This window comes from Kogia breviceps, chromosome 7 (assembly GCF_026419965.1).
Source record: "Kogia breviceps isolate mKogBre1 chromosome 7, mKogBre1 haplotype 1, whole genome shotgun sequence".
Taxonomy (NCBI): Eukaryota; Metazoa; Chordata; class Mammalia; order Artiodactyla; family Physeteridae; genus Kogia; species Kogia breviceps.
The window spans coordinates 99,269,387-99,291,942 of NC_081316.1; the positions used below are offsets into that span (position 1 = coordinate 99,269,387).

At 40.2% G+C, this 22,556-nt stretch overlaps 1 protein-coding gene across 1 annotated transcript in view; it reads left to right on the forward strand.

Annotated features, from left to right (window-relative positions):
• The first annotated feature begins 14,315 nt into the window (after window positions 1-14,315).
• Window positions 14,316-22,556, forward strand: part of ZC3H12C (zinc finger CCCH-type containing 12C) — a 63,252-nt gene continuing 55,011 nt past the window's right edge. The window contains exon 1 of the mRNA XM_059068611.2: window positions 14,316-14,425. Coding sequence (XP_058924594.1) covers window positions 14,405-14,425 — 21 coding nt within the window. The 5' untranslated portion in view covers window positions 14,316-14,404. The remainder of the gene's footprint in view (window positions 14,426-22,556) is intronic.

Here is a 22,556-nt window from a genome sequence, read left to right on the forward strand (position 1 = left end):
AATTTTTTATTTAAATAACTTTATTTTATTTTTCTTTCTTTCTTTCTTTTTTTTCTCTCTTTTCTTCAGAGCCATGTGGTTGAGAGGGACTTTGTGCTCTAGCCAGGGGTAAGGCTGGTGCCTCTGAGGTTGGAGAGCTGCGTTAAGGACATTTGTCCACATGAGACCTCCTGGCTCCATGTAATATCAAACGGCAAAAGCTCTTCCAGAGATCTCCATCTCAACACTAAGACCCAGCTCCACTCAATGACCAGCAAGCTACAGTGCTGGACACGTTATGCCAAACAAATAGCAAGACAGGAACACAACACCACCCATTAGCAGAGAGGCTGCCTAAAATCATAATAAGGTCACAGACACCCCAAAACACACCACTGGACACAGTCCTGCCCACCAGAAAGACAAGATCCAGCCTCATCCATCAGAAGACAGGCACCAGTCCCCTACACCAGGAAGCTTACACAACCCACTGAAACAACCTTAGCCACTAGGAGCAGACAGCAAAAACAACGGGAACTACGAACCTGTAGCCTGTGAAAAGGAGACCCCAAACAGTAAGTTAAGCAAAATGAGAAGACAGAGAAACATACAGCAGATGAAGGAGCAAAGCAAAAACCCACCAGACCAAACAAGTGAAGAGGAAACAGGCAGTCTACCTGAAAAAGAATTAAGAGTAATAATAGTAAAGATGATCCAAAATCTGGGAAATAGAATGGAGAAAATACAAGAAATGTTTAACAAAGACCTAGAAGAACTAAAGAGCAAACAAACAAAGATGAACAACAAAATAAATGAAATTAAAAATTCTCTAGAAGGAATCAATAGTAGAATAACTGAGACAGAAGAATGGATAAGTGACTTGGAAGATAAAATAGTGGAAATAACTATAGCAGAGCAGAATAAAGAAAAAAGAATGAAAAGAATTGAGGACAGTCTCAGAGACCTCTGGGACAACATTAAGCACACCAACATTCGAATTATACGGGTCCCAGAAGAAGAAGAGAAAAGGAAAGGGACTGAAAAAACATTGGAAGAGTTTATAGTTGAAAACTTCCCTAATATGGGAAAGGAAATAATCACGTCCAAGAAGTGCAGAGAGTCCCATACAGGATAAATCCAAGGAGACACATGCCAAGACACATATTAATCAAACTATCAAAAATTAAATATAAAGAAAAAATATTAAAAGCAGCAAGGGAAAAGCAACAAATAAAATACAACAGAATCCCCATAAGGTTAACAGCTGATCTTTCAGCAGAAACTCTACAGGCCAGAAGGGAGTGGCAGGACATATTTAAAATGATGAAAGGGAAATACGTACAAACAAGATTACTCTGCCCAGCAAGGATCTCACTCAGATTCAATGGAGAAATTAAAAACTTTACAGACAAGCAAAAGCTAAGAGAATTCAGCACCACCAAACCAGCTTTACAACAAATGCTAAAGGAACTTCTCTACAAAAGAAACACAAGGGAAGGAAAAGACCTGCAATAACAAACCCAAAACAATTAAGAAAATGGTAATAGGAACATAAATATCAATAACTACCTTAAATGTAAATGGATTAAATGTTCTAACCAAAAGACACGGACTGGCTAAATGAGTACAAAAACAAGACCTGTATATATGCTGTCTACAAGAGACCCACTTCAGATCTAGGGACACATACAGACTGAAAGTGAGGGGATGGAAAAAGATATTCCATGCAAATGGAAATCAAAAGAAAGCTGGAGTAACAATTCTCATATCAGACAAAATAGACTTTAAAATAAAGACTATTATAAGAGACCAAGAAGGACACTACATAATGATCAAAGGATCAATCCAGGAAGAGGATATAACAATTGTAAATATTTATTCACCCAACATAGGAGCACCTGAATACCTAAGGCAAATGCTAACAGCCATAAAAGGGGAAATCGACAGTAACACAAAAATAGTAGGGAACCTTAACAGCCCACTTTCACCAAAATGAAATTAAATAAGGAAACAAAAGCTTTAAATGATACTTTAAACAAGATGAGCTTAATTGATGTTTATAAGCCATTCCATCCTAAAACAACAGAATACACTTTATTCTCAAGTGCTCATGGAACATTCTCCAGGACAGATCATATCTTGGGTCACAAATCAAGCCTTGGTAAATTTAAGAAAAATTGAAAGTATATCAAGTATCTTTTCCAACCACAATGCTATGAGACTAGATATCAATTACAGGGAAAAATATGTAAAAAATACAAACACATGGAGGCTAAACAATACACTAATAAATAACCAAGAGATCACTGAAGAAATCAAAGAGAAAATCAGAAAATACCTATAAACAAATGACAATGAAAACACGACGACTCAAAACCTGTGGGATGCAGCAAAAGAAGTTCTAAGAGGGAAGTTTAGAACAATACAATCCTACCTCAAGAAACAATAAACATCTCAAATAAACAACCTAACCTTACACCTGAAGCAGTAAGAGAAAGAAGAACAAAAAAACCCCAAAGTTAGCAGAAGGAAAGAAATCATAAATATCAGATCAGAAATAAATGAAAAAGAAATGAAGGAAACAATAGCAAATATCAATAAAACTAAAAGCTGGTTCTTTGAGAAGATAAACAAAATTGATAAACCATTAGCCAGACTCATCAAGAAAAAAAGGGAGAAGACTCACATCAATTGAATTAGAAATGAAAAAGGAGAAGTAGCAACTGACACTGCAGAAATAAAAAGGACCATGAGAGATTACTACAAGCAACTATATGCCAATAAAATGGACAACCTGGAAGAAATTGACACATTCTTAGAAAAGCACAACCTTCCTAGACTGCACCAGGAAGAAATAGAAAATATAAACATCAATTGCAAGCACTGAAATTGAGACTGTGATTAAAAATCTTCCAACAGGGCTTCCCTGGTGGCGCAGTGGTTGAGAATCCGCCTGCTGATGCAGGGGACTCCGGTTCGTGCCCCTGTCTGGGAAGATCCCACATGTCGTGGAGCGGCTGGGCCCATGAGCCATGGCCGCTGAGCCTGTGCATCCAGGGCCTGTGCTCTGCAATGGGAGAGGCCACAACAGTGAGAGGCCCGCGTACCAAAAAAAAAAAAAAAAAAAAATCTTCCAACAAACAAAATCCCAGGACTAGATGGCTTCACAGGCAAATTCTATCAAACATTTAGAGAAGAGCTAACACCCATCCTTGTCAAACTTTTCCAAAATATAGCAGAGAGACGATCACTCCCAAACTCATTCTACGAAGCCACCATAACCCTTATATCAAAACCAGACAAAGAGCTCACAGAGAAAGAAAACTATAGGCCAATATCACTGATGAACATAGATGCAAAAATCCTCAACAAAATACTAGCAAACAGAATCCAACAGCACATTAAAAGGATCATACACCATGATCAAGTAGGGTTTATCCCAGGAATGTAAGGTTTCTTCAGTATAAACAAATCAATCAATGTGATATACCATATTAACAAATTGAAGGAGAAAAACGATATGATCAACTCAATAGATGCAGAAAAAGCTTTCAACAAAATTCAACACCAATTTATGATAAAGCCCCCTAGAAAGTAGGCATAGAGGGGACTTACATCATATAATAAAAGCCATATATGACAAACCCACAGCCAACATCGTTCTCAATGGTTCTCAGTGGTTCTCATCGTTTCAATGGTGAAAAACTGAAAACATTTCCTCTAAGATCAGGAAGATGACAAGGTTGTCCACTCTCACCACTATGATTCAACATAGATTTGGAAGTTTTAGTCACAGCAATCAGAGAAGAAAAAGACATAAAGATAATCCAAATAGGAAAAGAAGAAGTAAAGCTGTCACCATTTGCAGATGACATGATACTATACATAGAGAATCCTAAAGATGCTCCCAGAAAACTACTAGAGCTAATCAATGAATTTGGTAAAGTAACAGGATACAAAATTAATGCACAGAAATCTCTCGCATTCCTATACAGTAATGATGAAAAATCTGAAAGAAAAATTAAGGAAATGCTCCTATTTACCATTGCAACAAAAAGAATAAAATACCTAGGAATAAACCTACCTAAGGAGACAAAAGACCTGTATGCAAAAAACTATGACACTGTTGAAAAAATTAAAAATGATACAAAGAGATGGAGAGATATACCATGCTCTTGGATTGGAAGAATCAACTATGTGAAAATGACTATACTACCCAAAGCAATCTACAGATTCAGTGCAATCCCTAACAAACTACCAATGGCATTTTTCTCAGAACTAGAACAAAAAATTTCACAATTTGTATGGAAACACAAAAGACCCTGGACAGCCAAAGCAATCTTTTCTTTTTTTTTTTTTTTTTTTTTGTGGTACGCGGGCCTCTCACTGTTGTGGCCTCTCCCATTGTGGAGCACAGGCTCCAGATGCGCAGGCTCAGTGGCCATGGCTCACAGGTCCAGCCGCTCTGTGGCATGTGGGATCCTCCTGGACCAGGGCATGAACCCGTGTCCCCTGCATTGGCAGGTGGACTCTCAACCACTGTGCCACCAGGGAAGCCCTTTTTTTTAATCATCATTGTGGCTTTTTATTTAAAGTGTAACAGCTACAGTAATCAAGACAGTATGGTACTGGCACAAAAACAGAAATATCGATCAATAGAACAGGAAAGAAAGCCCAGAGATAAACCCATGCACATATGGTCACCTTATGTTTGATAAAGGAGGCAAGAATACACAATGGAGAAAAGACAGCCTCTTCAATAAGTGGTGCTGGGAAAACTGGACAGCTACTTGTAAAAGAATGAATTCAGAACACTCCTTAATACCATACACAAAAATAAACCCAAAATGGATTAAAAACCTCAATGTAAGGCCAGACACTATAGCTCTCTTAGAGGAAAACATAGGCAGAACACTCTGTGACATAAATCACAGCAAGATCCTTTATGACCCACCTCCTAGAGAAATGAAAAAAAAACAAACAAACAAATGGGTCCTAATGAAACTTAAAAGCTTTTGCACAGCAAAGGAAAACATAAACAAGATGAAAAGACAACCCTCAGAATGGAGAAAATATGTGCAAATGAAGCAACTGACAAAGGATTAATCTCCAAAATTTACAAGCAGCTCATGCAGCTCAATATCAAAAAAACAAACAACCCAATCCAAAAATGGGCAGAAGACCTAAATAGACATTTCTACAATGAAGATATACAGATTGCCAGCAAACACATGAAAGGATGTTCAACATCACTAATCATTAGAGAAATGCAGATCGAAACTACAATGAGATATCTGCTCACACCAGTCAGAATGGCCATCATCAAAAAATCTACAAACAATAAATGCTGGAGAGGGTGTGGAGAAAAGGGAACCCTCTTGCACTGTTGCTGGGAATGTAAATTGATACAGCCACTATGGAGAACAGTATGGAGTTTCCTTAAAAAACTAAAAATAGAGCTACCATACGACCCAGCAATCCCACTACTGGGCATATACCCTGGAAAAACCATAATTCAAAAAGAGTCATGTACCACAATGTTCATTGCAGCTCTGTTTACAATATTCAGGACATGGAAGCAACCTAAGTGCCCATCAACAGATGAATGGATAAAGAAGATATCTTACATATATTATACAATGGAATATTACTCAGCCATAAAAAGAAACAAAATTGAATTATTTGTAGTGAGGTGGATGGGCCTAGAGTCTGTCATACAGAGTGAAGTAAGTCAGAAAGAGAAAAAAAATACCATATACTAACACATACATATGGAATCTAAAAAATAAATATGGTTATGAAGAACCTAGAGGCAGGGCAGGAATAAAGACGCAGACGTAGAGAATGGACTTAAGGACACAGGGAGGGGGAAGGGTAAGCTGGGACGAAGTGAGAGAGTGGCATGGACATATATACACTACCGAATGTAAAATAGATAGCTAGTGGGAAGCAGCTGCATAGCACAGGGAGATCAGCTCGGTGCTTTGTGACCACCTAGAGGGGTGGGATAGGGAGGGTGGCAGGGAGATGCAAGAGGGAAGAGATATGGGGATATATGTATATGTATAGCTGATTCACTTTGTTATAAAGCAGAAACTAACACACCATTGTAAAGCAATTTTACTCCAATAAAGACGTTAAATAAAATAAAAATAAAAAGCCTTGGAAAATGCCAGCTCCTGCCTTTGTACATAAAGAATTGACCACCAAGACAATACAAGTAATTGTTTAGACCCAATCCTACCAACACTCTAAAATGTTCTAGCAAACACATATTTTAGCAAAGGAAACACGGAAGTTAGCAATAATACACTCATCAGGATAGTGTCTTCTAGTAAACAAGTTGTCCTTGCCAAAGTTTACAAAACATTTAGCTGCCTCCTGTAGTTTTCCAAAATAAAGTGACAAGTTCCTGAATTTCTCTAGCAAGATTGCCATTAAAAAGCAGAACCTGCCAAAGACAAATAATTCTCACTTTTTAAAATAGATGCTTGTGAAAACAACCCAGAAGGCCTAGCCCTTCTCAGTAAAACAGGGGTCTGTGTATGAAACTAAATAAAGCAGAGGAAGTCACATAATAACTGAAGAGTTAGAGAAACATTTTAGGGGAATACTGACGTTTCAAATTAGGTAAATGTTTGGACCAAAATGAAAGGCCATAAGACATAGTAATAGATAAATGGGGACTTCCCTGGTGGTCCAGTGGTTAAGACTCCAAGTTCCCAATGCAGGGGGCATAGGTTCGATCCCTGGTGAGGGAACTAAGATTCTGCATGCTGCATGGCACAGCCAAAAAGAAAAAAAGAAAAAAAGGAAGAAAGAAATAGATAAATGGCTGTACTATATCCAAAACTGTTATAAGCCATCAGATAGCTCCAGTCTATCTCTTCAGCCTAGATCATCTCCTCCCTGGGCTTGTGGCACTCGCTTGTGGGACCTGTCGCTGCCTGGCTGGACTCCTCATTTCTGACTCCTGGATGCTCTTTGGCTGAATATCCCCTGGAATGTCCACATTCAAACAAAAATAGCTGACAGTGTAAATGTCCCATTGATTTCTACTCTACGGATGGAAGGGAGTACCTGGAACCACCTAGGTTACCCATTTCCTCTGTATTCCTCAGACCTTAGCGTCTAGGCTCACTCACCGCTATCCTATACTCTGAAGCCACTGTAGACTCTAAATCCAGGTGACTCTCCCACCTCAGCCACCCAACTCTCCAGCATAGTGACTCAGCAGCAAACTTGCTCCGTTTATAGTCCTGGTCTTCCTGTAAACTGCAGCCCTAATTATGCAGCTATCTCTTCTATTTTACTGTTGTGCTATTTGTTGTTTGGGGAGATTCCTTCATTTTAATTTGTTTTCTGGTTGGTTATTTTTCTTTTTTCCTTTCTCTTGTTTTTTTTTGTTTGTTTGTTTGTTTTTTTGTGGTACGCGGGCCTCTCACTGTTGTGGCCTCTCCCGTTGCGGAGCACAGGCTCAGCGGCAAAAGCTCACGGGCCCAGCCGCTCCGCGGCATGTGGGATCTTCTCGGACCGGGGCACGAACCCGTGTCCCCTGCATCGGCAGGCGGATTCTCAACCACTGCGCCACCAGGGAAGCCCCTTTCTCTTGTTTTTAAGCCAAGCCCCTACCTTGTTCTGCTACCTTGTTTCTCCATGCTTAAGTATTTTTTCTAATTCCCCAGTTGCTTTGAGGTTTGAATTCTGGTTTGCTTGCTCTTTCAGATACTAAGCCATAAAACTTGGTTCCCCTGGCCATGTCTTTACTTTGTTCTAACAGATTAAGGCCTAAATAAGTAGCCACAGGCTGGAGAGTCACTGGGTGTTATGGTCCCCAGTTTCAGTAGTCTAGAACCAACCCAAGTGCTTTCTACATGTCAGGCACAGGGGACAAGACAGACAGAGTTCCTGCCTTTGTGGAGCTTATGTTCTAATGTGAGGATACACAGTAAAATAAATAAGCAAATAAAATCCTAGGTGATGAGTATCGTGAAAAGAACAAAACAAAAACAAAACCTGCCTCATCTGCCCAGGCCTACTGCTGACTTGTGATGTCTGCAGCTTATAGGAACTTCTCCTGCAGCTGCTGATGAGAATGTCCCTGAATGTTTCCCTTAGTTAAAGCAGTTCCCATCAGAAATCTTCACAGAATCTGAGTTTGGAGCTTTTGAAAATTACGTTGTTATTAAAAAAATAATAATAATAAGTGACCAGTCCCACTAACGCTGGCTGGGAATCCTTTAGCAATTATGGGATCTCCCCTTCCACATGATCACAGGACTCTTCCCCTTGCCTGGGAAGCCCCAGACTCCACACGTGCAACTCACAGGGCTCCCTCAACTTCCTCTTCTCTTTCTCTTCCTTTTCAACTATTTAAAAAAATAATATCTGCTTATTTATAGAATCAAATAGAGAGGTGTGGACGATAGTACCCATCAACAATGAGTGTAGACTTAAAAAACTGTTTTTCAAATAGCTAATTCAAGTATCCAATTTAAAATTCAAAAGCCATTATTGGGTATAGACTAAAAAGTGAATCTCTCTTCTGCCCTTTCTTCCAAATCACCCAGTTTCCCTGCCCAAGACAACACTTAGCAGTTTCTTACGTGCCCTCCCAGAAATGTTATATGCATGTATAAGCAAACACAGAGACATTCTTTGTCTTTCTCACAAATGGTAGCATACTATATATACTGTACCTTACTTTTCCAATAAACAATGGGTCTTGAAGTTTATTCCAAACACTTTACTCTATTTAATAGGTGAATGGCATTCTAATATATGGCAACACTGCAACTTATTTAAATAGTTTCCTATTAATGGACTTTTAATTTGATTCTAATTTTTTGACTTTGTAAGTAATAGTGCAATTAATAATCTTGGATATAGCCTTTCAACATAAGATGTACTCTAACCTGAAATTTCCATAATTATGTTTCCAACTCCATCTCAGTTTTGTACATTTGTAATTCTATATACCAATTTCCTTATAAAACAATGGATGCTTTCAGAGGTGACGAGGATGTTTTTGGTACACTTAAAATTCCATGCTGAAACAAAAATTTTTAAATTTCTGGGCAGGGTGAACTATAATGACAGGTGTGATCCTTGTCAAGATGGCAAAATGCCACCTTAGGAGCATTTCTTATTTTAAGTGTTTACTGTTTTCAAAATTTCTATGTTGGTCAAATATGGTGAAATTAGGGCAGCCACACTGTCTGGCTCAGGTAGAAGAATAAGCACACAACTGTATGACACAAGCATATTGAAAACCTTGCTGCCTGGCTTCCCACATGCTGAAAACCAGTCATGCTGCTAGTATAGAATCCTGTGGTAACTCATCAAAAGAAAGAAGCCCTGGGATTGGCCAACAGCCTGTACCTCATACCATCTAGTTCCTTTCCCCAAGAACTCAGTATTGAAAAGCAACTCTAACCAATCACTGAAGCACATGGGCAAGAGTGTGTTGTATCCTTCCATGTCCTTCTTATATAGATCATGTGCTTGGGAAGTGGTCATTTAGGGTAATGATATTAAGGAAACATTACATTTCATGGGCTGTTGGAATTAACCAGAACTTCTCTGAAAAACATAAAAGAAACTGTGAATGAAAAATCACAGTAGTCACCTGGCTATGTGTGTGAAGCTCTTCAATCAGAGGAAATCAAGTGCTGGACAAAGAGCTGGAGAGGAAGGTGCATCCAAGGGACTATTGACATCACTTTAACTAAGGTAAGTGTTTTGGCATAAATGATAAAGTAGGAGATGTGAGAACAAGAGAAATAATTCTCTTGCATCCCCAAGTGTAACCAGTGGGTCCACACATTTTTCAATCAGAAAATTCCTAAGGACACCACTAGCTCTGGATGGAACTAGAAGTAGTTTCCAGGGTTGTGTGCCACTTTTGACCTGAGGGGGACTTATGGGCCATCACTTTTGAAGCTCCGAGAGGTCTTAGATAAGGTGGCTGGGCAGTTGGAAAATCCAGGCTGAGGCAGTCAAGTAGGGGGTGATGGGCACCTGAAACTCTGTCTTTTAAGGTTCAAATGTGAATCTCAGTGTGAGGTAGTCTACTTGGGAGCTACATTTTAGAAAGAAGTGCTGACATTGAAACCATTCTCCCTCCCACCTTCTTTCCAAAGCATTTGCTTTTAACTAGTGAGGCTATTCCAGGGCTTTGCCTATTACGGATCCATAGCCACTCAAATTCTTTAATTATGTGCAATTCGAAGTCACAATTCTAGGTCCAGACTTGAGTTTACAACTAAAATACAAATGGGCTATCCAGAACTGGTAATAGCAAATGTGCCATACTTGCCTAATGCCTATTTCAAAGTTTTAGTATCAGACATTCAAAAATTTGATCCTCATTTTCACCATTCGCAAACTGAAAAGTGGGGTCAGATTCAGTGATCTCTACGTTTTCTTTCATCAGTCTGACATTCTCTGAAGCATGAAATTTCTTTCCTATACATTTTCTTTTCCTTTTAAGTAAACAGAACTTGGAGTAAAGAGAAGAGGAATTCCCTAATGCTCATTTATCTGAGACTGAAATTTTCTTTCAACTCTGGTTTACTTAAGATGAAAACCAAAGTTGGTTATTGTTATAACAGCGACCATTTAAAGTGTTCATACTTACTGTCTCAGTAGCAGATAAAAGCCTCATTTACCCAACTCCCTGCCTTTTCTAGATAATACTATGAAACATTTCCACAAACATATCCCCACTATTACCACAAATACATGCCTAAAACCAAACTCCTCTAGACATTTGCTCAAAACAGTAGTTCCTCTATTCCTAACTTCCCTTTTTTTCCAGTCGGTGATATTACAGGTTTCATATTCACACCCCCAAATCATTTTGGACTTCTCCCTTTTCTTAGCTTCATCTCCATCAAATGTATCCAATCATTTACAAAGCCTCAGTGATTTTTTTTTAGGTCACAATGTCTCACTAACTGGTCCCTTCCTCACTTCCCTCACGATTTCTTCATTATTCCTTGTCAGTGCTCCCATATTGGCCTTCAAACTTGTTTCCTTGCTTCAATCCTTGCCCTTTCCAAACTATCCAATAACCAATACAATATTGGATTTACTAAATTGGGATGTTCTCCATGTTACCTTCTGTTCAAAACCTTCACAGACTTCCCAGTGTATATAGGATACATTGAGCTCAAACTCTGTCTCTGTCTGTCTGCCTGTCTCTGTCTGTCTCTCTCCCTGTTTCTCTCTCCCTCTTATTTGCAAATCTGTGTAATTTGTTCCTAATTTTCCTTTCCAGCTTCTTTTATCCCTATCTTCCAGATTTCCCTGGCATTCTATTTTTGTTTATGCTGCACCACTTATGTGCCCTTCCTTATCCTCTCTGCTTATCAAAATACCATCCATCTTCATTATCTAGCTTAAATTTCCCCTTTTTGAAACCCAGACTCATCTTCTATGTAAGTCTTTCCAACCCTTCCAAGCTAAAGTGATTCCTCTGTCCTCTGAAACTTCGTTGCATTTATTACCCGTGACACATATTTAACAGTTAGAATTCTCTTGTCTTAGTTTTCTTTTAACTTTCATATGTTTTTATCTCCCAACTACATAGTAAGGTAATTAAGGGCAGTTACTGTATCATTCACGTAATGAGTCCTGAATTGTACAGTTAGAATGCCTGTGTTTTAATCCTTGCACTGTTATTTACTGACCTTAACCTTGGTCTCAGTTTTCTCATTTGTGAAATGGAAACAGTGATAATTATTTCCTTGTAGGGGTTTTGTGGGTGTTATGTGAGAGAATATATGCAAAGTGCTCAGAATAATACCTGGGACGTAATGAGCACTCACTAAATGTTAGCAATTATAATAGTTATTCATACTTCTCACTTCCAAGGTACCTAGTATAGTAGGTACTATAAGCCCATAACCATGCTTAATCAATACTGAGTGGAATTCAGCTGAGTCAACTGAGGGAAATAAGTAGACTGTGTGGGTGGTATATTGTGGAATAGGGGAACTTCCTGGCCTCACTAAAATCATGCCATAGATGCCGTCAAGTATTGTTGTCAGCAAGCCAGCCTCCTTCTAAGTCCCTGCCACTCCCTAATACTGCTCAAGAGGCTTCTGAGGGCTTGGCTCAGTGAACAGGGAATTCTTTCCCAAGCATCCCTCCCTTCCTGCCAATTCAAACTGATCTGGCTGCAGACAGCAGGTTGCCAAACTTCCTAAGGTGGTACTAAAAATGTGGACCAGAGAATTCTCATATGCCCCCCAAAAAGCCTACCAGTCTACTATTTCATTTACTAGGCTCCAAGACTGGCCTGCTGTAGTGGAAAGCAGGCTCAGTGAGATGCTCTCCTTTCATCTCGCAGTGTCAGCATGCCATGGACACCAGCCAGCAGGATGCTCTCAGCTGGGACCCCATATCATCCATAGCTAAAGAGCAACAGATGCTGGCCAATGAGGCGGGGACATCTATGCTGCTCAATTGAGCCATAAAAGCAGGGTTTTTTAAAATAGAGAAACTATAAAGTTTGAACCCCAGTAAGCATCACGGATATCACTACCATTAAGCAGCCCAATCAGATTGAACTGATCCATGCTTAAAGCAAGTATGCCCTCATTAAAAACAATTCAGGGGGCTTCCCTGGTGGCGCAGTGGTTGAGAAGCTGCCTGCCGATGCAGAGGACACGGGTTCGTGCCCCGGTCCGGGAAGATCTCACATGCCGCAGGGCAGCTGGATCCGTGAGCCATGGCCGCTGAGCCTGCGTGTCCGGAACCTGTGCCCCGCAAAGGGAGAGGCCACAACAGTGAGAGGCCCGCATACCACACACACACACAAAAACAAACAAACAAAAACAATTCAGAGAGGCAACAAATAATTTTGTTAAGGGTGAAAAGTGTGATCAAAGGCGTGAACTCAGGTCCACTGAAACAAATATGTGCTTTGGATGCAGACAGACCTGGATCCTTCCTATGCAAGCTGTATACTTTTGGGAAATTTTTCTAATCTCAATATTCTGTGGGATAAAGGGGATTATAACACCTAGCTCAGGTGGCCGTGGTGACACTTAAACGAGATAATGCACTTAAAGCAGCTGCCAGGTCTGTGGCACATGGTAGAGGCACAATCCAGGGACGGAGATGTTCCTTTCCTTCTCACTCCAAAAGCAGATGCATCCTGCCCAAGGCTAGGAGTGAGGCGCCTGGTGACAATTCCACAGGCAGGTGAGTGAGATGATTTGAACATTTCTGAAATGTTGGCCTAGATTGTGCTGGGTGTTGGACAATTCACAGAAATAGAAAAAGGCCCGCTGCTCTCAGTGCTTTCACACTGGCAACTCAGGAGCCCACCTCCGTGCAGAGGGCTCTCCTCCCAACCTCCCGAAGGAGATCTGGATTCAACCTGACTTTCACTCAATTTTGACATGTTGCCACTTCCAACAAGGCCAGTTTCCTTACTGAAAGAAGTCCTTCCCCTGGGTAAAATCCCAACAGCTTCATTTGTTTAAATTCCCTCATTGGTCTTGCTAATGCCGGGTGTGGTTTTTCCCGATTACGGAATATTGATAACAAGCAAACCAGCACGGGAAAGGAAGGCAGCCGCTCGATTCCCTTGCTGCCCAGGGAATGATCCGTGGTACTGCCGGGTGGAGGAGGTGTAGCTGAGCCGAGAGGCGCCTCCGGCCCGGGCAGGGGGAGCGGAGCGGGGAGGTCGGGACCCCTGGGCTGGGCGCGAGGAGAGGCGGCGCGGGAACCTCCCGCAGCCGCAGTGGCCGGGCCAAGCCCGACAGGTTCCAGCAGCTCCCCTCACCCCTCCCCACGCCTCCCGGGTTTTCCCCTGGGTTCGGGGTTTCCTGTTTCAGTTCTCGGTGATCTCCAGCAGCAGGTGCTGGTTTGCCAACCTCAGCTCCAGACGAGGCGAAGGAGGAGAAGGAAAAGAGGAAAGGGGAGGAGGAAGCGGCGCAGCGGCTGCGGCTGCCGCTACGGGCGGGCGAGGGGCGAGGCGATAGCGGGAGATCCAGGCTCGCTCTCCCCGCGGAGCAGCGGCGCGAGCGGCGGGCCGAGCCGGGGCCCCGGCGTGTGGCCGGTGTGCGCGCAGCCGGCATGGGGGAGCCTCCCACTCGCCCCGCGCCCTAGCGGCGGCCAGAGGCTGAAGGAGAGGCGGCCGCCCGCCGGAGGGTCCCGGGGCGGCCCCGCTTCCAGGGCATGTGGTGATGGCTGATGAGAAGAGACTGCAAGTAGGTTGAGCAACAGATACGGGTGCGCGCGCGTGGGGGGTGCGAGTGGTGCCAGCCGGGGGAGGGGGCGCCGGGGCTGCGGCCGGCGGGGAGGGCTCGCGGGCTGGGCGGGCGGGCGCGGCGCCGAGCGGGGAGGGCCCAAGTGGCTGCTGCTGCTGCGGGCCCCGCCGCCGGCTCGCCGCTTCCTCGCGGGGCCGGCCATGCCGGGTAGCGGCCCCCAGGTTTGTCCCTCGGAAAGGGGGTGGAGGGGCGGACAGCGGCGACAGTGGCCCTGAGGGAGCCGGGCGAGGGGAGGGCCGCGGGCCGGGAGGCCGCGCCCGAGCGCCGGGCGGAGGGGCCGGGGCTGGGGCGGCCGCGCCGGCAGATCTCCAGGCCCAGGCGGGTCGGGCCGCTGGAAGTCGAGTCCTTGAGCCCCGGCTGCTCCCAGGGCTCGGACGGGATCGAGCGAAAGCCCAGTGCATCCTCCCGGGCGGCAGAGCCGGCCCCACCGGGGATCTCGGGCGAGGGGAGGCCGGTCTCTTGGGCCCCGCGGCCTAGGGCTTCGGTCCACTCCCGGCCGCCCCAGGGCACGGCCGCCGAACATGGAGGCGGACCCGAGCGCCCCGGATGGAAATGGACCCACAGTCCCGCTCCTGAGGCTCAGACCTCGCGCGCTGGCGGGGGGGGCGGGGGGGGAGTGAGGCAGCATCCGACAGCTCGGATCCAGCCCTAGCCATTAGCTTTTATTATCCGTCCCTCCAGCCAAACCACCGCCCCCAGGCGGGCCGTGGAGAAACCCCCCTCTGCCTCCGCGTCCCTCCTGCACCCCTCACCCCTCAGTCTCCAGCCAAATTCCCATTTTCACCCTGCATTCATTTAGCCGGACCGGTCCCCATGTTTAACTCCCTACAAAGAGGTGTTGCAAATGTAACTTGGAGAAATGAATCCCGCATTTCCTCCCTCAACTGTCTCGTCCTTCACCCCTTCAAGACCTTAAAAACAGCCTAAGCTTCCAAGTACTGAGCACCCTAACTGGATTTCTTGCCGTTTGGGTAACCGTTAACAATCCTGGTTTGTGCTCTGTGTTTTGTGATAAAGAGAAGAAATACTAATGGAGATTTAGGGAAAGTTTTCCTGTTGGTTGCGAGAATGTGTTGGAATATCCCCAGGCCCGTGAGGTGCTTATTGATTCAGATTTTCTTTTTTTTTAAAACTATCTTAGAATAGTTGCAGAGATACTTGGGGCTCAGTAGATTTAGAAATTTGGGAAAATTCATCAGTTCTTCACTCATTTCCTCATTTAGTTTTTCTAATGTATATTATAAACAGAAAACAGTGGATATGCCTTATACACGTTTTTGGACCTTGGAGAACCACAAGAAGTAGAAATGTAATGTGTTATATATATTTTTAAAGTCTTAATATGTTTAGGCTATGAGAGTATGACTTCCATTTATTTAATCACATATGCAATTAATTTTAGTTGCAATTTCTCAATTTTGTTGTTATCTGTTGTTCGAATATAAGGATAGCTTCATCAAATATTTGTAAAATTGTCTTACTGTTGCTAACCCCAGCAAGATGCTTATTTCAGACTTGCCTCTCTATTCACCTGCTTTCTTCCAGTTTGGCATTTGGATTTTAAGTTACCTTAATCTGTCTACTTGAAGATACCCTAAACATCAGAATGGTCTAGTAACTGTGTATCTATGATTTGAAATGTTTGAGTATTTTTACTTGGTTTAACAATGGATTTTGCTTTCAATGTAGGTTACATTTCTACCTCTAGCATCTGGTCATCACACAAGTACTTATACTCTATATGTAAAGTAAAATGAACGTTTAAATAAAACAACAAAAAAGAGGCCACTATTTTTTTAAACCTGCTTTTGTTTTGTTATTTGCTGCTGTACGCAGGCCTCTCACTGTTGTGGCCTCTCCTGCTGCGGAGCATAGGCTCCGGACGCGCAGGCTCAGCGGCCATGGCTCACGCGCCCAGCCGCTCTGCGGCATGTGGGATCTTCTCGGACCGGGGCACGAACCCGTGTCCCCTGCATCGGCAGGCGGACTCTCAACCACTGCGCCACCAGGGAAGCCATAACCTGCTTTTACTAATGAAAGCCTAATGAAACTAGTTTATTATAATGGAAAATATTAAAGGATAGGAAACAGAAACTTGGAATGTTTGTATGCTGATGGAAGTTTTTATTAGTCATTTCCTTTTACTACATTTTTGTTTTAATTACTATGCTAATAAAATTATCCTATTATTGGCTTCTCTGGAGCTATGTTTTCATGGATTACATCTGCCAAATTGAACCCCAAGTGTTCAATGGATATAGTGTTTTTTAAGTATATTTCTCATTCTACAACTGGGTTAACCTTGTCTTCATTCTAGCGCACCACAATGTATTCTACGTTAATTTTAATAACTGTAACAGATGTAAAAGTGTTGCTATCATTTTATAGTTTTTAATACCATTTTTATATTATTTTATACCCTTTTAGTGCTTTCCATTGCTTTTCTACATATATTCAAAAGAATTCTCTCATTCTTATTAGATAGCAGTTTTAAAGAAGCAAACGTAAGATTTTAAGTAGGAGGGTTTTTTTTATCCTTTTAGTATTAGAATTAGAATGTAGGATTGTAAACTAATTGGCAGTTATTGCTCATGTGACACTGGTAAACTTCTATTACCTCAGCAAATAATTATTTAGTATCAATCTAGGTGCTGTATAAGGACCCTGACCTCTGAAAGAAGAGAGATTATTAACAGAGAGCACATAAAGCTAGATGGAATATTCTAGGTGCCATAAGCAAAAAAGTTGGAAATTCAGGCACTGGGAAAGGTGGCATGCCAGGCCTTAAAGGTGGGAGTCATTTCCAAATGAATACCCTGAGTCAAGGAAAGCAGGGAGTAGGTGATCTAGTTTGTCTGGAGCATTCCCGGATGATAGGAGTAGGAGTAGTGGATGATTAAGGTGGCAAAGATGGTTTCAAGGGTATAGTTTTCATTGGAAAGAAAAATATTAAGTAAGAAGGTCAGTGAATAACAGAAGCATGTTAAATCAGAAATTCAAATTTAAGCCTAAAATATGGTGATTCTGGGGTTCAAAAATACCAAATGTTCTTAAAAAAATTTGTATTTTAACTGCTGATATGCCTCCTGTATGATCATCTCTAGGTCCATCCATGTTGCTGCAAATGGCATTATTTCATTCTTGTTTTATGGCTGAGTAATATTCCATTGTATAAACATACGAGATCTTCTTTATCCATTCATCTGTTGATGGACATTTAGATTGCTTCCATGTCTTGGCTATTGTAAATAGTGCTGTAAGGACCATGGGGGTGCATGTATTGCTTCGAATTATGGTTTTCTCCAGATATATGCCCAGGAGTGGGCTTGTAGGATCATACGGTAGCTCTGTTTTTAGGTTTTTAAGGATCCTCCATACTGTTCTCCATAGTGTCTCTACCAATTTACATTCCCACCATCAGTGTAGGAGGGTTCCTTTTTCTCCACACCCTCTCCAGCATTTATTATTTGTAGACTTTTTGATGATGGCCGTTCTGATGGGTGTGAGGTGATACCTCATTGTAGCTTTGATTTGCATTTCTCTAATAATTAGTGATGTTCAGCATCTTTTCATGTGCCTTTTGGCCATTTGTTTGTCTTCTTTGGATATTCTGCCCATTTTTGGATTGGGTTGTTTGTTTTTTTTATATTGGGCTGTATGAGCTGTTTATATATTTTGGAGATTAATCCCTTGTCGGTTACATAATTTGCAAATATTTTCTCCCATTCTGTAGGTTGTCTTTTCATTTACTTCATGGTTTCCTTTGCTGTGGCACACTGTATTTTGGATCCAGTGGCATAAAGATAACTTTCAGATCTGTGATATGGAGATATCAATTCTCCATCTTTGGTTTTTATAGCTGACATAATAGTGGCTATTGTGTTTTATGCACTGATGTGCTAATGTCATGCTTTTGCTTGCTTTTATTATCTTCATTCTATAGATGAGGAAACTGAGACACAGAAAGTTTAAATAAGTTGTCCAAAGTCACACATCTAGTAAATTGCAGAGGGAGTTTAATCCCCTGAGTCTGACTTTAAAACTCATGCCCTTAACCACTGGGCAGTTCTGCCTTCCTGTGATACTATTTTTAGTTCTGTAAAAAGTGTGTCAGTGTGTGTGTGTGTTCATATGTTGATACACATCGTTTCAAAATTAAGAGATGCATGATGATTCTTATGCCCAGAGAACTAGCATAAAGTAAAGCCCATAAGCAGATGTCTGAACACTCAAAGCATTCTGCCTTTAAGATAAATTATCAGATCTCTGATCCCAAGTTCTTCCTGCTTGCCTGGACATTATTCCCCTATACCCCCTCATCTTTTGCCTGGCGCACACCTCATTATTCAGGCCTCAGCTTAGATCTCACTGGGTTTACTCCATTGTAGGTTAAGATTGATAATAGTAGGTGACACTTACTGCGCCAAGCACTGTTCTAAGTGCTCTACATATATTAATGCATCTAATACTTACTGCACTCCTATGAAGAAGTATTTCAATGCTTTTTTTTTTCTGATGAGGAAACCAAACTACAGTGTGATTAAATAACTTGCTAGAGGTTTCACAGTTAATAATGGCAGAGCAGGTGTCCCAACTTAGGCTAAGTACCAAATATTAAGGTCTCTTTAACCTAATACATGTTAATAAATATATTATTGTGAGATTTAAACTATATAATAGAATCATCTCTCTTGGGAGTTTATAGAGCTTGGTGCCCCACCTTTCCATCCCCATTTAACATTCACTAAGGATTTTCTCATGACATTAAAAATATTTCAAACATTTTCTTCCTAAGAGCATATCATTTTACTTAATCATTCTCCTGTTTCAGTTAGACATTTGTTTTCCCCCAGTATTTCAAAATCATAATGCTTTAGTTGAACAACCCAGTAAATTTTTTTTTTCTGCATCTGTGTTCTTAGGATGGATTCCTAGAAGTAATGATCAAAGAGAATAAGCTTTAAGGTCTTTGATGGCCAAAAAGTTTTCCAGAAAAGCTGTATTGGTATGTACACTTGTCAGAAAAGCGTGAGAGAGCTGATTTCATTCCATGTTTGAATGAACTATTAACTGTAAAAGTTTTTGACAGTTTGTTAGATGAACATTAATATCAGCATTAATTTTAATGCTGATTTTTTTCTACTTATATTTTAAGATATTAAAGTAGGCAGGTTGATTAAGAAGAAGCAAAGAGAAAAGTAAAACTACCTGGAATCTTCTTACCCATAAATAACTTCTGTAAATATTTTGATAAACACTCTATTTTTTATTCCTGTAGTTATACTTTACAGAATTTTTACTTGAATTTTAAATTTAAAATACAAGTATTTTCTAATTCAAATTCACCCATCTTTAGGCAGAATTATTTGTTTACTCCCCTGTTTTCAAAATACTTTAAATCCCTCTATAACACTTGTATATTTGGTGATAGTTATCTGTTTCTTCTTTATTTCTTTTTTGCTTTATGTGTCTGTGTTCTTCATCTTCATAAAGCAAAAAAAAAAAAACTAGCTAGGGCATAGATTTGTCATAAGGATTAACTGATAATACAAAATGTTTATAACAGTACCTTATACTGTGCATAGGATCTTCTTTATCTTGTTTGTAGTCTTTAGGCAAGGACTCTGGTTTACACTGTTTTATCCCAAGTCTTCTACAGTGTTTAATACCTAGTAGATACTTCATGAATGTGTTTTTATTGTTAAAGGCCATAAAGTATGTTCTTTAAATGGATCTGCTGATGTGTTAGGGTGAACAAAAGTCAGTAGATGGTTATGAGATGATTGCAGTAATCAGTAGAGCAAATAACACAATTGGTGTACCCAAACATTTTAAAATTAACTTAGTATGTATGATGTGGTTTCTTGAGTGGTCATATGCATTTACCCTTATCTACCCCACTTAGCTGGAGAAGGATATTATAAAGGCGAATTTCTAGACGTTAGTCTTAAAGTCTTTCAAGAACAAAACATTTTAACTATTTTAAATGGAAAAATTTTAAAACATGGATTATATTTTTCTACCTTCAAGTAACATGTAGCCTATAACTTCACTTATTATGAAGCATAATAATAGCTAATATTTATGGGGCACTAACTTTGTGCCAGGTACAGTATTAAGCACTTTACTTACATTATCTAATTTAGTTTTACAACAATTGTATAAAGTTTATACTGTTGTTTTGCCTGTCTTCCAGGTGATAGAACAGGGGTTATCAAGATTTCTGTTTTATCCTATCTAAATAGCAATGCTTGTTTTGCTTTAAAAAAAAAAAAAAAAAAGATGGTGAGGACAGCAGAACTCAATGATTTCTGTTGATTTATATTAATGATTTTTGTCTTCTCTCCTTGCTGTTAGCTGTTCCTTGCTGAAGTTGTCACTTCTTCCCTGTAATTTGAAGAAGATAACTGCTATGGACTGTGAAACTGAATGACAACAGCTAATATTATGGCTAACATAAAAGTATTTAGGCAGCAATTAAAGGCCTTTAGGACTCGCAGATTGTCTAGGTTGGAGAACTGAGAAATTGCACTTTCAGAGAGAGTAGTTGGGGCTCTAACAATCAGATAGACCTGGGTTTGAATACCAGCTCTGTCCTTTACTGGCTGTGACCTTAGACAAAACTCAGTTTCTCTTTGATTTCTTTTACTTTGCAAGTTGTTTTTACTGATTTAAGCTAATGAGTATAAAAGTGCCTGGCACATAGAAGGCAGTGAATGTTATTATAAAATGACTTAGCAGTATTCACTGAATTGATTAGACAGAGATTTTGTTTGTTTGTTTTATTTTTCTGTCTACTTATTCACTGGCTCTTAATTGTATTCTGGGTAGTTGGGCTTACTAGATGAAAAATACCTAAAAAATTAAGTTTACTGTTATTGCTTTTAATATGTCAATTTATATTTTAGATTTTTCAAAGGGCTTTCAAATTTATTACTTCATGTCATTTAGGGTGAAGCTAAAATTAGTTTCTGTTCTTTGTTCTTAGTCATCTACTCATTTCCTATTCAAAATTACATGGGCTTAATTTTATCCTTATTCTGTGACTTAGTCTGTTTCAAATCTTGGCTTTTACTTTATAATTTATTTTTATTATTTTGTATACTTATAGGGAACAGTTCTGCCATATAATTGAGGCTGCCTCCTCATTGTTGACTTAGACGTTTTTTAAGTCATCGTTTCTTTGAATTGCCCCACTGAGTTGGCGATTTTATGTATTAGATACTTTTTGGAATTTTGCTGTAATTGTAAACAATTAGTACAGATCTAAAATGCTGGAAGTGCGCAATAAATTATCTATTTTGATAAAGTTGGCATTATTTCTATTTCTGCTAAGATAGAAAAATGCCTTAAGTAACATAAAAATTGTGGTCAGAAAGTATGTTAAAATTAGCAATATCATTCGTAGGAAAAAATAGTTTTAAATAGGAGAGATGTTTTCCAAAGTGCATTTCTATTATTTTGACTACTTTGTTTTGTCTTTTAAAATTAAATTTTGAGTTAAATATTTTAACATATTTATTTTATCACATTTTTAAAATAGAGAAAAAGTAAAAGTGATAATGAAAAATCATCTATAATTCTCCCCTAGAGATAACTTAAAGTTTTGGTAATGTTTTTATTTTTTAAAAATCTCCTAGTCAATATAAACACATCCTTAAAAAATTTGTATGCATATGTAGTTTTGTTTCTTGCTGTTCATTCAATATACTAAGTTTTCCTGTATCATTAAATATCCTTTTAAAGGATTATTTTTATTGGCTGAATGGCATTCAACACATTCAAATACTGCAATTTAATCAAGCTCATATTGTTGAGTATTTAGAGTATGACCAATATTTTTATTGTCATAGTGAACAATGTGATAAATGTCCATGTATATAGATCTTTGTACATATTGATGAATATATTTTAAACAAATTCCTAGATGTGATCATGCAAATTGCCCTCTAGAAAAGTTGCACCAATTTATATTCTTAGAAATGCATGTGTGTCACTCTCTGCACCCATCACAGTTTCCCTACACAGCCTGTCTTTGTTAATTTGATAAACAAGAATGACATAATAGTGCTAAGAAGCTCCTTCAGTAGAGTCAGAGAGATTGAGTTTGAGTTCCTGTTCTGACGCTTGTGTGATCATGGGCAAATTTCCTATATTTTCCTAAGCCTCAGTTTCTTTGTGAAATTGTGATGATAGTACCTATTATCATGGTAATATCATATAATATCATGGTTTTGGCTGTTAACCAATAATGTACATTGAGGTATAAGCCCTTGAGAGCTGTTAGCTATC